Source organism: Elephantulus edwardii, unplaced genomic scaffold (genome assembly GCF_000299155.1).
Source record: "Elephantulus edwardii isolate Elephantulus edwardi_28Jun2011 unplaced genomic scaffold, EleEdw1.0 scaffold00043, whole genome shotgun sequence".
In the NCBI taxonomy this organism is placed as follows: Eukaryota; Metazoa; Chordata; class Mammalia; order Macroscelidea; family Macroscelididae; genus Elephantulus; species Elephantulus edwardii.
Window position 1 is genome coordinate 13394879 of NW_006399793.1, and position 13916 is coordinate 13408794.

General features: G+C 36.9%; 1 protein-coding gene across 1 annotated transcript in view; it reads right to left on the reverse strand.

The window, feature by feature from the left end:
- LOC102872394 (uncharacterized protein KIAA0825-like) overlaps positions 1-13632 on the reverse strand; it is a 33924-nt gene extending 20292 nt beyond the window's left edge. Inside the window, exon 1 of the mRNA XM_006885365.1 lies at positions 13502-13632. Coding sequence (XP_006885427.1) covers positions 13502-13632 — 131 coding nt within the window. The remainder of the gene's footprint in view (positions 1-13501) is intronic.
- Between the last annotated feature and the right edge of the window lie 284 nt (positions 13633-13916).

Genomic DNA, 13916 nt, shown 5'->3' on the forward strand with positions numbered 1-13916 from the left:
TGACATCCAGTTATTCCTGTGACATGTAGGTTTGTTTGTTTGGTTGTTTTGTTTTTTTATTTTTTCTTTTTTAAAAACATGGAACACTTCACGAATTTGCATGGCATCCTTGTGCAAGGATCAAGGGTCATGTTCATCTTCTCTGTATCATTCTAATTTAAGTATATGTGCTGCCAAAGTGAGCACTGAAATGTAGTTTTGAAGAAGAGCTATTTCATGGGCTTCAAAAAGAACAAAAAACCCCTATCTTGGAGGAGCCTATCTAGGAAGGCTTTTTAGAGGAAAGCTTCGTAAAACTTTCATACTTCAGGCATGTTGTCAAGAGGGACCAGTCCTTGGAAAAAGACATCATGCTGAAAAAGGTGGTGGATCAGAGAAAGAGAGGAATACTTTCAACAAGATAGGTTGATGTAGTGACTATAAAAATGGGAACAATTATATCAAAGATTGTGAGAATAGCCAGTATAGAACAAGGTTCAGATCTGCTGTTTATAGGGTTACTATGAGTCAACTAGATGGCAAGTAACAAACAAAACCTTATTTATAAAATAATCCTGTTGTATAAAAGTTAGAGTGTAATTAACGGTATTTACTATTAACATGTAAACCATGAAATAAAGTTTATTTCCTGAGACAAATTTGTAGGCAATGTATTTAAAAAATCAACAAAAGATTTTTGAAACATTTCAGTAATAAGAAATGAAACATTTATGAAGACATACTTTCTACTGTAAGGAGCTCTGATGATATATAGTATATGGAGTGCGATGGTATGATCCAAGAGGTCAGTGGTTCAAATTTACCATGTGCTCCATAGTAGAAAGAGCGGTAGTCTTTTCCCATTAAGATTTATAGCCTTTGAAACCTGCTGAAGTGTCACCCTGATTGAGTTGGAATCAACCCACTGGTAGTAAGTTAAGTTTGGGTATTCTGTATTTGTGAAAAATTGTGGTTATCTAAAGAAATTTTCAAGGGCAAATAATGTGCCAAGACCAAGTCCTGTTAACAGGAATTTTTTTACATCTTTCCTAAATGTATTCTCCCTTTTCTATTATCATTGTGAAACTTGATGTGGGACCTTATTCTCAAATGTGTAATATTAATAGGCTCCCAAGATTCTTGACTATTCTCTCACCTTTTGAAAAGGAAGTTTTAGAGTTAGAATCCCCTGCTGATTCACTGCTTTTATGCTACTAATGCTTAAGGCAGAAGTTTAACAAGATTATTGTATAGTTCAGTTTGGTTTAAGGTTCAGATCCAGTATAGGGATCTATAAGGGCTGTACAAGCAAAAAAGTATAAATCACTTTCAAGAGAATCTCAATTAATAATAAAATATTTCCTGTCAATGGCAGAGTAAAAAGGATAGAATTCTTTCAGGAGGAGTGAATCTAACAATTTCTCTCAAAGCACACTTAGAACTACTTGTCTTTCTCTTAAATTTGTTTGATCTGTTCATAACAGTGTAATACACATGACAAGCCAGAGTATGTTAAAATAAGAAAAATCTATAGAACATTTATTCTCTCATACTAAACATGGCTAAATTTAAGAAACTATTTATCTAATTTCCTATAATAATCCCCAGCAGTGGGGTGGAAGAAGCTAGAGCCGACTCCTTCTGTCTTTGCCAAGCACAGCATCAAAAGAGATGAAGAAGCACCCACAGCCAGAATGAAGCCCCAGCAACCGGTGGGCCTTGCCTTGCCCCACTGCCCAGCACTGCTGAGGGAGACCTAATGCACCTACTACTGGAAAGAGGCCCTTGCATCCGCCTGGCACCACTCGGGGAGATGTGACGCTCACCTGTAGGTCTTGCCTCACCTTGCGCTGCTGCCTTGATGTGTGAACTCTTGCCACATGCACCATTATGTCTGTATGTTTCATTGTCCTTATGCTTTACTCCTGAGGGTATCATTTATCTGTCAGTTTATCTGTATTGGGGAGCTATTTCTGTATGCTGCTTAAATACATATATGTTTGCAATCATATCATCTTTTGGGTAAAGAGCTTGTTTGTCAGATGCTGTACTAAAGTAGGGCTCTCAATTTAAGAGAGACAGGGAAGAATGATTCAAAAGGCCTCATGATGAATGATAGGGTAAACTTAGACTATAAGATATAGCACTGGAGGCTGAGCCCTCATATTGCAAGTCACCAAAATAAGGAGAGACAGTTGCAAACATCCACTAAGAATTGGAATGTGAAACACAGGAAGTATGAATGTAGGAAATTTGGACTTTGTTAAAAAGAAATGGAACACATAAAAAAGACAAGTCACACCAGGAAAATCTGCTGTAAAGGATAGCTCAGAGTGGTAAAAAGCAATGATATCAGTCTAGAACTAAGGTACTCCTGATTCAAGAAATGATTTTTTCAATCACTTGCTATGCATTGAAAGCTGGACAATGAATAATGATGACAGAATTATACCTTTGAGTTGTGGTGCTGGAGAAGAGTATTGAACATACCATGGACTGCTGAAAGAACAAATAGGTCTATCCTGGAAAGGGTGGTCACTCCTTGGAGGCAAGGATTTTGAAGGTCCAACTCATATTTTGGGCATGTTGCCAGGAGGGTCTAGTCTTGGAGAAGGCCATCATTCTTGGAAGGGTAGAGGGCAAATGCAGAAGAAGAGTCTGGATGAAATGGGGTTAATCACAGTGATTGTGTCAATGGGAATCAGCTGTGCTGGAGACAGTGGGATTGGATCAGGTTAGGGCAGGGTTCAGAACTATTGTTTATACAGTTGCTATGAGTTGCTGTGCAGTCACCTTGGTGGCATATGACAAGGCAATAGTGAATGAAGATGGATTGGCATTGGCTACTTTAAATCAGACAATCAAATGATCTATTATGCCAGGGACAAAAGAAGTGAAGAAGAATGGGGTTCCATTCTTAGTCAAAAAGGTCATTTTTAGATTCATTTTTTAGTACAATGCTGTGATAGGATACTATCCACACACATACAAGAAAGACCTGTTAACACTACTATCATCCAAATATGCACACCAACAATTATCAACCAAAGCCAAGGAGGAGGAAATAGATTTCTATCAGATTTTGAAGTCTGCAATGCATCAAGATGCCATAATAATAACTGGTGACTGGAATGCAAAAGTTGCTAACAAAGAAGAAGGACCAGCAGTCCACAACCGGTATGGTTATAGAAATTAGTCTGGAATGACAGAATTTTGTACAATCAATGGGTTTTTGCTTGCAAATACCATTAAAAAACTCTACATGGTGACTACGCACATGGATCTCACCTGGTAGACTACACAGGAATCAGACTGATTACATCTGTGAAAGGAATTGTTGGGGAAGCTCAATATGAGCTGTGAAACCAAGTCAATTATTCATACGCAAACTGAAGTTAAGAAAAATTTAAACAAATCCACAAGAACCAAAATATAACCTGGAGTCTACATACAACATCACTGGCAATAAGAGAGATGAAAATCAAAACTACAAAGAGATACCATCTCACTCCAGTAGCAGTGGCAAAGTTTAACAGGGCAGATAGTAATAAATGTTGGAGATGATGTGGAGAGATAGGAACTCTTATATATTGTTGGTGGGATTTTTAAATGGCATAACCACTCTGGTAGGCAGTTTGTCATTTCCCCAAAAACCTTAATATAGAAATTCCATATGACCCAGCTATTCTACTGCTTGGAATATATCCCAAGAGACTGAGAAATGAAGCACAAATGGAGACTTGTACACCAACGTTCACAGCAACGTTATTCACCATCGTAAGAATAGCGAAAAAGCCCAAATGTCCATCCACAATCGAATGGAATGAAAATTATGATACATTCACATGATGGAGTACTATGCAGCACACAGAAGCAATGATTTTGTAATTACTATCTAACTTTGGAGGAACTGGAGAGCTTTATGCTAAATGAACTAACTCAGTCCCATAAAGACAAAAGCATTACTGTAGAAAGTGTATGAGGATCCAAGAGAGTGAGAAAGATGCAGAGGGGTGAGGACACATAGGGGTGGGGTGAGGTGAGGTGGGGGAGTGGTTAATCATAGGGTTCCACAATTTGATGGGTGGTGTGGGTAAAGGAAATGGGAAAGATCCTGTGTGAAAAGCAATATATACGAACTTTTTAAGTAAACCAGTATAAAATAAAAATTTTACTTAAAAAAACCCACAAACAGATTTGAGACACTAATGAATGAAGACCAGATGATCTGTGGGATAATATGAAGGATATCATCCATGAAGGAAGCAAAAGGTCATTACAAGCACAGAGGAGGAGAAGGGATCCAAGTACTGTACTAGAATGCTGAGAAACCAAAACAAAGGGAAGAAATGATGAAGTTAAAGAGTTGAATAGAAGAATTAAAAGTGCAGGTCATGAAGACAATGCAAAGTATTATAATGAAAAGTGTGAAGAGCTGGAGTGAGAAAATCAAAGGGAATAACTTGGTTGGTATTTCTCATGCTGAAGAACAGGAATAAATTCAAGCCTTGAGTTGCAATACTGAAAGATCCTTTGGGCAAAATCTTGAGTGACCCTGGAAACATCAAAAGAAGATTGTTGCTTATTGTTGTTATGTGCCGTCGAGTTGCTTGTGACTCACAGTGACCCTAAGAACAATAGCCCTAAACCCTGCCAGGATCCTGTGCCAATCATACTGCCTCTGACACACCCATCCCGATTACCCCAGTCACTGAATCAATCCACCTCATATAGGGTCTTCCCCTCCTGCACCGTCTCTCCACCCTCCCAAGCATGATGTCCCTCTCCAAGGACCTCTCCCTCCTTACAACATGTCCAAAGTATGTCAGAAAAAGCCCCAGAATCCTTGCCTCCAAGGAGCAGTCTGGTTTAACCCTCTCCAGGCTGAATCTGTTTGTTTTCTTGGCAGTCCATGGTATATTCAGCACTCTTCTCCAGCACCACAGCTCAAAGGCATCAATTCTTCTATCCTCCTTGGTCACTGTCCAACTCTCTGATGCATAACAAGTGATTGCAAAGACCATAGCCTGTATCAGACGCACCTTAGTCTCCAGAGAGACACCATTGCTTTTTAGTACCCTGGAGAGGTCTCTAACAGCAGACTTTCCCATTGCAATACATTTTTTTTATTTCCTGGCTACTGTTGCCAAGAGTGTTGACCATGGAGCCAAGCAGACTAAAGTTGTTAACAATCTCAATCTCTTCAATATCCAACCTGATGCTGCCAGTTGGTCCAGTGGTGAGAATCTTCATTTTCTAGACATTAAGCCTCAGTCCATACTGAAGGCTGAAGTCCTTGACCCTCTGCAGCAAGCATTTCAGGTCCTCCTCAGTTTCAGCAAGCTGGGTTGTGTCACCTGCATAATGCAGATTGTTAATAGATCTTCCACCAATCCTGACGACACACTTCTCCTCATGGAGACCAGCCTCTCGGATAATCTGTTCTGCATACAGGTTGAAAAGGTATGCAGATAGGACACATCCCTGGCACATGTACTCCCCAATTTTGAACCATGCAGTGTTTCCTTGTTCTGTTCTGATGACTGCCTCTTGGTCCAAGAATAGGTTTCGCATTAGCACAATCATGTGTCCTGGGATTCCCATTCTTCTCAGAGTCAGCCACAGTTTATTATGATCCACACAGTCAAACATCTTTGAATAATCAATGAATCACAGACATTCTTCTGGTATTCCCTGCTTTCAGCTAAGATCCATCTAACACCAGCTACAATATCCCTAGTATCATGACCTCTTCTAAACCCAGCCTGGACTTCTGGCAGTTCTCTGCTGATGTGCTGTTCCAGTCATTTTTCAAGAATCTTCAGTAGAATCTTGCTTGTGTGTAAATCAATGATATTGTTCTATAGTTTCCACACTCTGTTGGGCCACGCTTCTTTGGAATGGGAACAAATATAGATCTCTTCCAGTCAGTTGGCCAAGTGGTTGTTCTCCAGATTTCTTGGCACAACTTGGTGAGCACATTCAGGGCATCATCTCTTAGCTGAAATACGCCAATTGGTATACCATCTATTCCTGAGGCCTTATTTTTTGCTATTTCCTTCAAAGCAGCTTGATAGAGGGGGGAAAAATACATGAACTCGTTGTACAAAAAAGAATTGGCCAACATAAAATCGTTTCAGGAAGTCGCATACTATTAAGAACCAATGGTAATAAAGAAAAAAGTTTAGAAATTGGCAAAAAATAAGGCCCAGGAATTGATGGCGCAGTTAGCTGAAGTGAGGGCAAGGTTCAGAGCCATTGTTCACAGGGTCTCAGTATGAGTAGAGGTTGACTTAAAAGGCACATTACAGTAATAGAGAAATGATAGCACTTCTGGTATAGTACTTCCTACATTTTCTTTAGGTTAAAACCAAGCAAACACCCCACCACACACACACCCCACACCCCCACCAAACAAAAAATCCCAAGCTAACAAATCAAGCACTTCCTGACATCCATTGCAGCAGTCACCTTGTCAACCCACATAGTTGAGGGTCTTCTTCTCCTTCACCTACTCTCTACCCTTCATATCATTTTCCAAGTAATAGCCCCTCCTAGCAACATGCCCAAAGTATGTTAAACAAATCCTGGAGTAGTACTAGCATAATTTCCAGAAGTATACACAGAAGTTGTCTATAATTAGAACATAAAAAAGTAAAACAAACTGTACATGATATATCCATTGAACTGAGCATTAAGTGGTAAAAAATAATTTTATGCTATATATTGAGCTAAAGGAAACTTCTGTACATCCTTACCTTGAAATAAAAAAAAATTTGATCCAGCTCAAAAAATATTTACTGCCATCCATATGTGATTTTCAGTTACTAAACTAAAAAAGCCTATGACATAACATTCATAATAATCCTTTCCATTTTGAGCAAGTTATTTACCCTCTTTGTTACTAATTTGGCTACATGATCACAGTAAATGATTCACCATCACTGATTTCCACTTTTAAAGCCAGGCGTTACCTGCTTGAATCTAAACTGGGATATAAAAGTAAAAATGGCCTGAGAAAATGGCAGCATCCTCTGAAGGGCAGGTGAAGGTCAGTGACCTCTGGGCATACTTGCCCATTTGTTGAATCACTGCTTTGGGGAAGTGAAGGACCCTGTGGCTCATAAAACCTGATGATATTAAGAAGAGGAAAGGAATTTACCCTTGGATGTCAGGGTCACTGCTAAAAATACAACTTTAAAAATTCAAGTATAAGAAGAAACACCATGTTTAAAAATGAATTACTAATGTATTTTTTTTAAAGTGTTGCAAAAAACCCATATCATACAAATGTTCATTACTTATTCAATGTACACCACTGGGAGATAAATAGAACTGTTAGAATACAAAAATGCCAAGGGTAATTCAACTACTGCAGTGTAAGTGTGGCATAACTGATTCGTCATGACATACAATTTCCTAAAAGCTATTCTGTTAGAAGGCAATAAATGAGTGCATAAATGATTTACACTCTTCTGAACCATGGTTATTATTCAGTATTTTATTTTAAAAATATATACACCCTATACTATTATGTTTATTCTCTGGAGTATAATAAAAACATAATTGAATTTGATGAAAAATAGGCTTGATTGTAAATGTAGCATACAGCACATGCAGCTACTTCTTTATTTTATTCCTTGTGAAGATCAATGGTCACCTGAGGTAGTTCTACTCTAGGTTCGTTACAATATATGGGCAATAAAATATTTTTAATTTAAAAATTATATCCTTATATACACCATACTATATTTTACTTTTTCAATACTAACATCTAACTTTCAAACTAAATAACAATTTATGAATGCAAAGCACAATATTTTAATCACTGTTTTACTTTTAAATATGGTTTCCTTATTGACTAAGTAGGGCAGAAAATAAGGTACAAAAGATACAGCAAATAAAAATGAGGCAGTCTAAAAAGCATAGGAGTTAGTGACATGCATTATTTGGATAAACCTGGTATACTACTATTAAGAGAGACATTATCTTTAGAAAAATAATTAAAACTGTTTTAACATAAAAAATTTTGGGACTTAGATAAATGATGTGCCTAGCTCTTTAGTACTCCTTGGTACCAGGTTTGCCCAACACAACATATTATTTGATTTCATGATTACTGCTCCCATGTATGTTGTTTGTGGATTCAAGGTATAATCCATAATGAAAGTTACACTTCAAGCTTCATCAGTAAGTTCCTTGTTTTCTGCAAGCAAGTTTATGCCCTATGCACATTAGAAAATTGTTGATAAGTCTTCTTTCAATTCTGATGCTACATTCTTTTTTATATATTCTTCCTTCCTGAATTATTTGCTCAGTGTATAGACTGAAGAGGAATGGTGAAAGAATAAAATCTTGACATTTTCCTCAATTACAAATCATTCTGTTCCCTTGTTGTATTCAACTGATTACTTCTTAGTTTAGTACAGGTTCTATACAAACAAAATGATATGTTCTCAAATTTCCATTCTTTTAAATTATATAAAAAATTTGTTATGATCCAGAAATTCAAGTACCTTTCTTTCTGGTATTCTCTACTTTCAGTTAAGAAGTGGCATCAACAATGATAACCCTTGTCCCACAGACTCTTCTGATGCTAGTATAAATATCTGGCAGATCCCTATCAATGTACTGTTCCATCTTCAAGAAAGTTTTTCCTGTTTTTTATATTAATAATATGATTCTTCAACATTCTGTTATATAACTTTACTTGTAAATGCACAAATATGGGTTTCTTCTAGTCAATTGGACATGTAGCTATCTTTGAATTTTTTGAGTTTCACCAATTCCTTTTTTGGACTTCTGCCATTCATTCTGTATCATTTAGTAACTCTTGAAACAGTTGTGTATCAAGCAATTTTTTTGGTACAATTTCTCTTCATGTTCTTTTAATCTTCATCTGGTATTTCCTGCTCATTCAAGTCAATAAACTATATACCTATAAGAAGTTGAACTAGCAATTTTGTGATAGATATATTTATAACAATAACTAAATAAACAAAAAAGTAGCTTCCATAACTACTCATCTACAAGCAAAAACTTCATGCCATTTTGTTCCTTAGTTTAAAAATTTTTAAGGATAAAAAAAAAATATTTAAGGATAATGTGCTACCGAAGTAAATTGGCCTAATAGGGAATTTAGAGAGAGCTCTGGTGTCCTGGTTCATAGGGAGTTGCACTACTAACTCAATGGTGGTTCAAATTCACCTGTAACTATATTGGAAAGATAGTTCCTTCCCTCCCATACAAATTGAAGCTTCAGAAACCCAATGAAGGTCTACTATCAGTCTACTACCCAAGGTATGACCATTGGTATGATTTCTTTCACCTGGAAGAACAGCAAGAAGGACAGTGAAGATGCAAGGAGAAAAAAACATGCGGCTAATTGCCTCCATGAACAAATGATTCCTTTGCCATAATAGCAGAAGAGGTCCCTGGCTACTATTAGGGAATATTTTGATCAGACTTTACAGAAGACTCTTGATTTAAAGTGGGAAAATGTGGGGTAGAATTTAAAATTCTCCTGAATTTAAGACATCCAGAAATCAAGAAGACTATGTGAACTTCCGAGAATATTGACCTGAGATCATCATTAAAATGCAAACCAAAAAATAAATTCCCTTAAGTCTCCTTAAAAGTTTAGTTGAACTAGTGAAAAAAGCTATATTATGTACTTCTAAGAACTATCTATATGGGACCAAAGTGACAAGATCAACTTTAAAGATTAGATGTTGTTGTTATGTGCTATCAAGTTGCCTGCAACTCATAGTGGCCCTATGTACAGCAACCTTGAATGCTGCTCTATCCTGTACCCATCTCACTGTCTCGGACACACCCACTCACCCTTATCACAGTCACTGAATCAATCTATCTCATTAAGAGTCTTCCTCTTCTGAGCTGTCCCTCCAACCTCCCAAATATGATGTCTCTCTCTAAGGACTGGTCCTTCCTTGCAAAATGTCCAGAGTATATCAAAGGAAGCTTCAGAATCCTTGCCTCCATAGAGTGGCCTGGTTTCACCCTCTCCAGGACAAACTGGTTTGTTCTTTTAGCAGTCCATGGTATATTCAATACTTTTCTCTAAATAATCTTAAAAATCATAACTTTTATGTTAATGAAATTCAGAAGGACAAAAATGGTTGTGTAACTCAACGATTATAATCAATGTTACTGAATTTTACATGTAGAAATGGGTAACTGCTTCATATTGGATTGCACATAGTCTCAATAAAACAAAATAAAAACTAAAAATAAATAAACATAAGAACATTTTATACATGACTAAATCAAGTATTAAAAATATAGGAAAATGAAAGCTCAAAATAGATTTCAGAAGATGCTATGAACAAGTTCTTGGGAAAAGTGTAGCAAAAGTAGTAGAAATAATGATGTAAAACTGGTGAACAGTTGATTTCAATGTAAGTTAAAGTATTAAGTTAAAATTTGCGAACTTTCTAGAATTAGAAAATTAAAAAGTAAGAACACATTCAGTATTTCTCAAATTTAATGGACTGAAGAAGTAATTTAATATTTTAGTTTTGATAATGTATGTTTAAAAAACAGAATGAAGGTTTTTAGGGGAAAAGGATATAGATAGGAAGTATTAACAAAAGAGAAGAAAAACAATTTGTCAATGTCCAACTATTTCAGAAGTTAGTATATCATCAAGTATCAATGATGCTGAAGGAAGAAATACAAGATACACTGAAAGCTTTGGCAAAAAACAAGACTCCAGAAATTGAAGTAATGAATATTTATGGAGCTGTTTCATAAAATTAATGAAATACTGGAAGTGCTCACTGGTCTAAGCCAAGAAATTGAGAAGACAGCTATTTGACTAATAAACTGAAAAGAATCCCTATTTGTGTTTAGTCCAAAGAAAATTGATCCAATAGAGTGAGGAAATTACCAAACAACAACATTAATATCATATACAAGCAAAATGTTAAACAATTACTGCAATCTTGAAACACTGAACTACCAAAGTCAAGTCAGTGTCAGAAGATGATCTGAAATGAGAAATGTCATTGCTAATGCCAATTGTATTCTTTCTCCATACCTATTCAATCTGTATGTTGAGCAAATTATTCAAGAAGATGGATTCTATAGAGAGGAATGTGGCATCAGGATCAGATAGATTTATCAATAACCTGTGTTATAAAGATGACAAAACTTTGCTGAAATTGAGGAGGACTTGAAGTACCTATTGCAGAGGATCAAAGAATATAGTCTTCAATAGGGATTGCATATGGATGTCAAGAAAACAAAGATTCTTACTACAGGACCAAAAGGCAGTATAATGATGGATGGAGAAAAGACTAAAACTTTCATCAACTTCATCTTACTTGGATCCGCCCTTAGTGCCAGCAGTCAGGAAATCAGGAGATGTATTGCACTGGGAAAATGTGCAATTAGGGATGTCTCCAAATTATTGAGGAGTAATGATGTCAGTTTGAGGACGAAGGTGTGTCTGATTCAGGCCATGGTCTTTCCAATCACTTGGTATGCATTTGAAAGCTGGGCCATGAATAAGTATTACAGAAGAATTGATGCCTTTGAGCTGTGGTGTTGGTGAAGAGCACTGAACATCCCTATGGAGAGCCAAAAGAACAACAAATATGTCTTGGAGAGGGTGCTGCCAGAGAGCCCTTTGGAGGCAAAAATGATGAAACATCGTCTCACATACTCTGGGCATGTTGCTAGAAGGGGCTATTCCTTGGAAAGGGACATGATGCTCTGAAAGGTGAGGTCAGTGAAGAAGAGGAAGACTACTGACCAGGTGGATTGACACGATGTCTACTGGAATGGGCCCTAATGTGTCAGGAAGTGTGAGAATAGCACAGGATAAGTAAGACAGGGTTCCAACCTTTTGTTCACAGTATTGTTACAGGTCACACTCAATTCAACAGTACCTAAAAAGAACAACAATGCCAAATGACTTGTTGAAAGCAGAGAATGCCACAAAGATGTTTACCTGTTTATTGATTATGCACAGGCATTTAACTATATAGATCATAATAAGTTAAGAATAATGCCAGGAAGAATGGTAATTCCTGAATAATAATTTCATTGAGCTCTTGTGAAACGTGCACATAGACTAAATTCAGACAGAATAAGGAAATTCTGAACAGCTGAAAATCAGAAAAGGTGTAGGTCAGGTATGTATCCTTTTTCCGTATTTATTAAATTTTGTTGCTCAGTAAATAATCCAAGAACTTGGTCTATGTGAAGAAGAACCAACAGAATTGAAGGAAGACTCATCAACAACCTGTCATATGCCAATGACACAACTTTGCTTTGTAAAAGTCAAGATTTGGAGCATCCGCTCATAAAGATCAAAACCTATAGCATTCAGTATGCATCAAACCTCAATAAGAAGAAAACAGAAATCCTCACAACAGGACAGATAAGCAGCACCATAATAAATAGGGACAAGGCTGAACTTGACATTAACTTTTCTGGGATCCATGACCCATGTCCAAAGAAACAGAAGGCAAAACGTCAAATAGCATATTTCACTGGGCAAATATGTTGCAAAGGACATCTTTAAAAATCTTAAAAAGCAAAATTGTAATTTGAGGACTAAGGTCTCCCTGAGCTATATACCATGATCTTTTCAATCATCTTACATACATGAGAAAGCTGACCAATAATAACAGAAAATAAAATAATTCATGCATTTTAATATGGTTTTGCTAAAAAATACTGGATATACTTCAGAGTGACAGAAGGACAAATAAAGCCTTCTTGGAGAAATTATAGCCAGAGTACTCCTCAGGAATGAAAGTGGTAAACTTTATCTCACTTAGTTTGGGGATGTTATTGGGAGAAACCAATCAATAGAGAAGAACATCATGCTTTGAAAAGAAGGTCAGTCAAGAAAAGGAATACCCAGTAAGATGAATTAATGTGCTAGTTGCAATGATGGATCAAACATACTTACTACTAGGTTGATTTCCCAGAACTGGGAAATCTGGTGGCCGAATGGTCAGGGATTTTACTGCCAACCCAAAGGCAGGTGGTATGAACCAGCTGCTCCATAGGACAAAGATGGACAAACTCCTCCCTTGTGATTTACAGCCTTCAAATAGCTGCTGGAGAGTCAGCTATTCAAGGACCCTAACAACAACAATCAGATGGAGACAATGCAGTTAAATTCTAAAGGGAGAGGACCTAAATAATTTTCTCCTCCAGGAAATAGAATGGTTAAAAATTTAAAACTATACAAGAGCACTCACTCACCCATACAATGGAGTTGGAGCCAACTCATTGCTGACCTCCTCCACTGGGATTCAGAAGTTATAAACTTCATGGAAGGTCACTGTCTGTCTTTCTCCCATGGACCCTTTGGTCAATTTAAATCACCAGAGAGGAGCTGCCTGTGGGCTAGCATTTGCAAACATTCCATGGACTAGACTACCAGAGCTCCCTTATCTGACAGCAAGAACACTGACACAAGTCTAGGTAAACTTCTGTAAATGGAATGTGAAAGTAATTTCTTTAAACAATTAGCAATATTTACCTTATAGCATTTTGTTGGATGTTTTCCTCAATGTCACTGAAGATTTGCTGAAACTCCAAGTCTCCAGGAAATGAATTTAACAAACAATGTAGGTCAAAAGAATTATGGGGATATTCATCCCCCCAATCCATTCTGAGGAACTAGAATAAATAATAAAATATGTCAGTTCTCTCAAAATGAAAACAAAAAGGTCCCCAAGTTGCTATACTAATCCCCAAATAGTAACTTCATTACATAATGAAACATAACAATAGGAAAGTGAAGATTCTCAATCAAGGTAGGGTGTTCTGTTGTTTAAATTTCATGAGTTGTGACCTAATTTTCACACTTAAGAACCTTGAGGAAAAATGGAATATCGGAGCACTTGATCGTGCTTATACAAAGCATATATTTGGACCAAAAAGCAGTCCTCAGA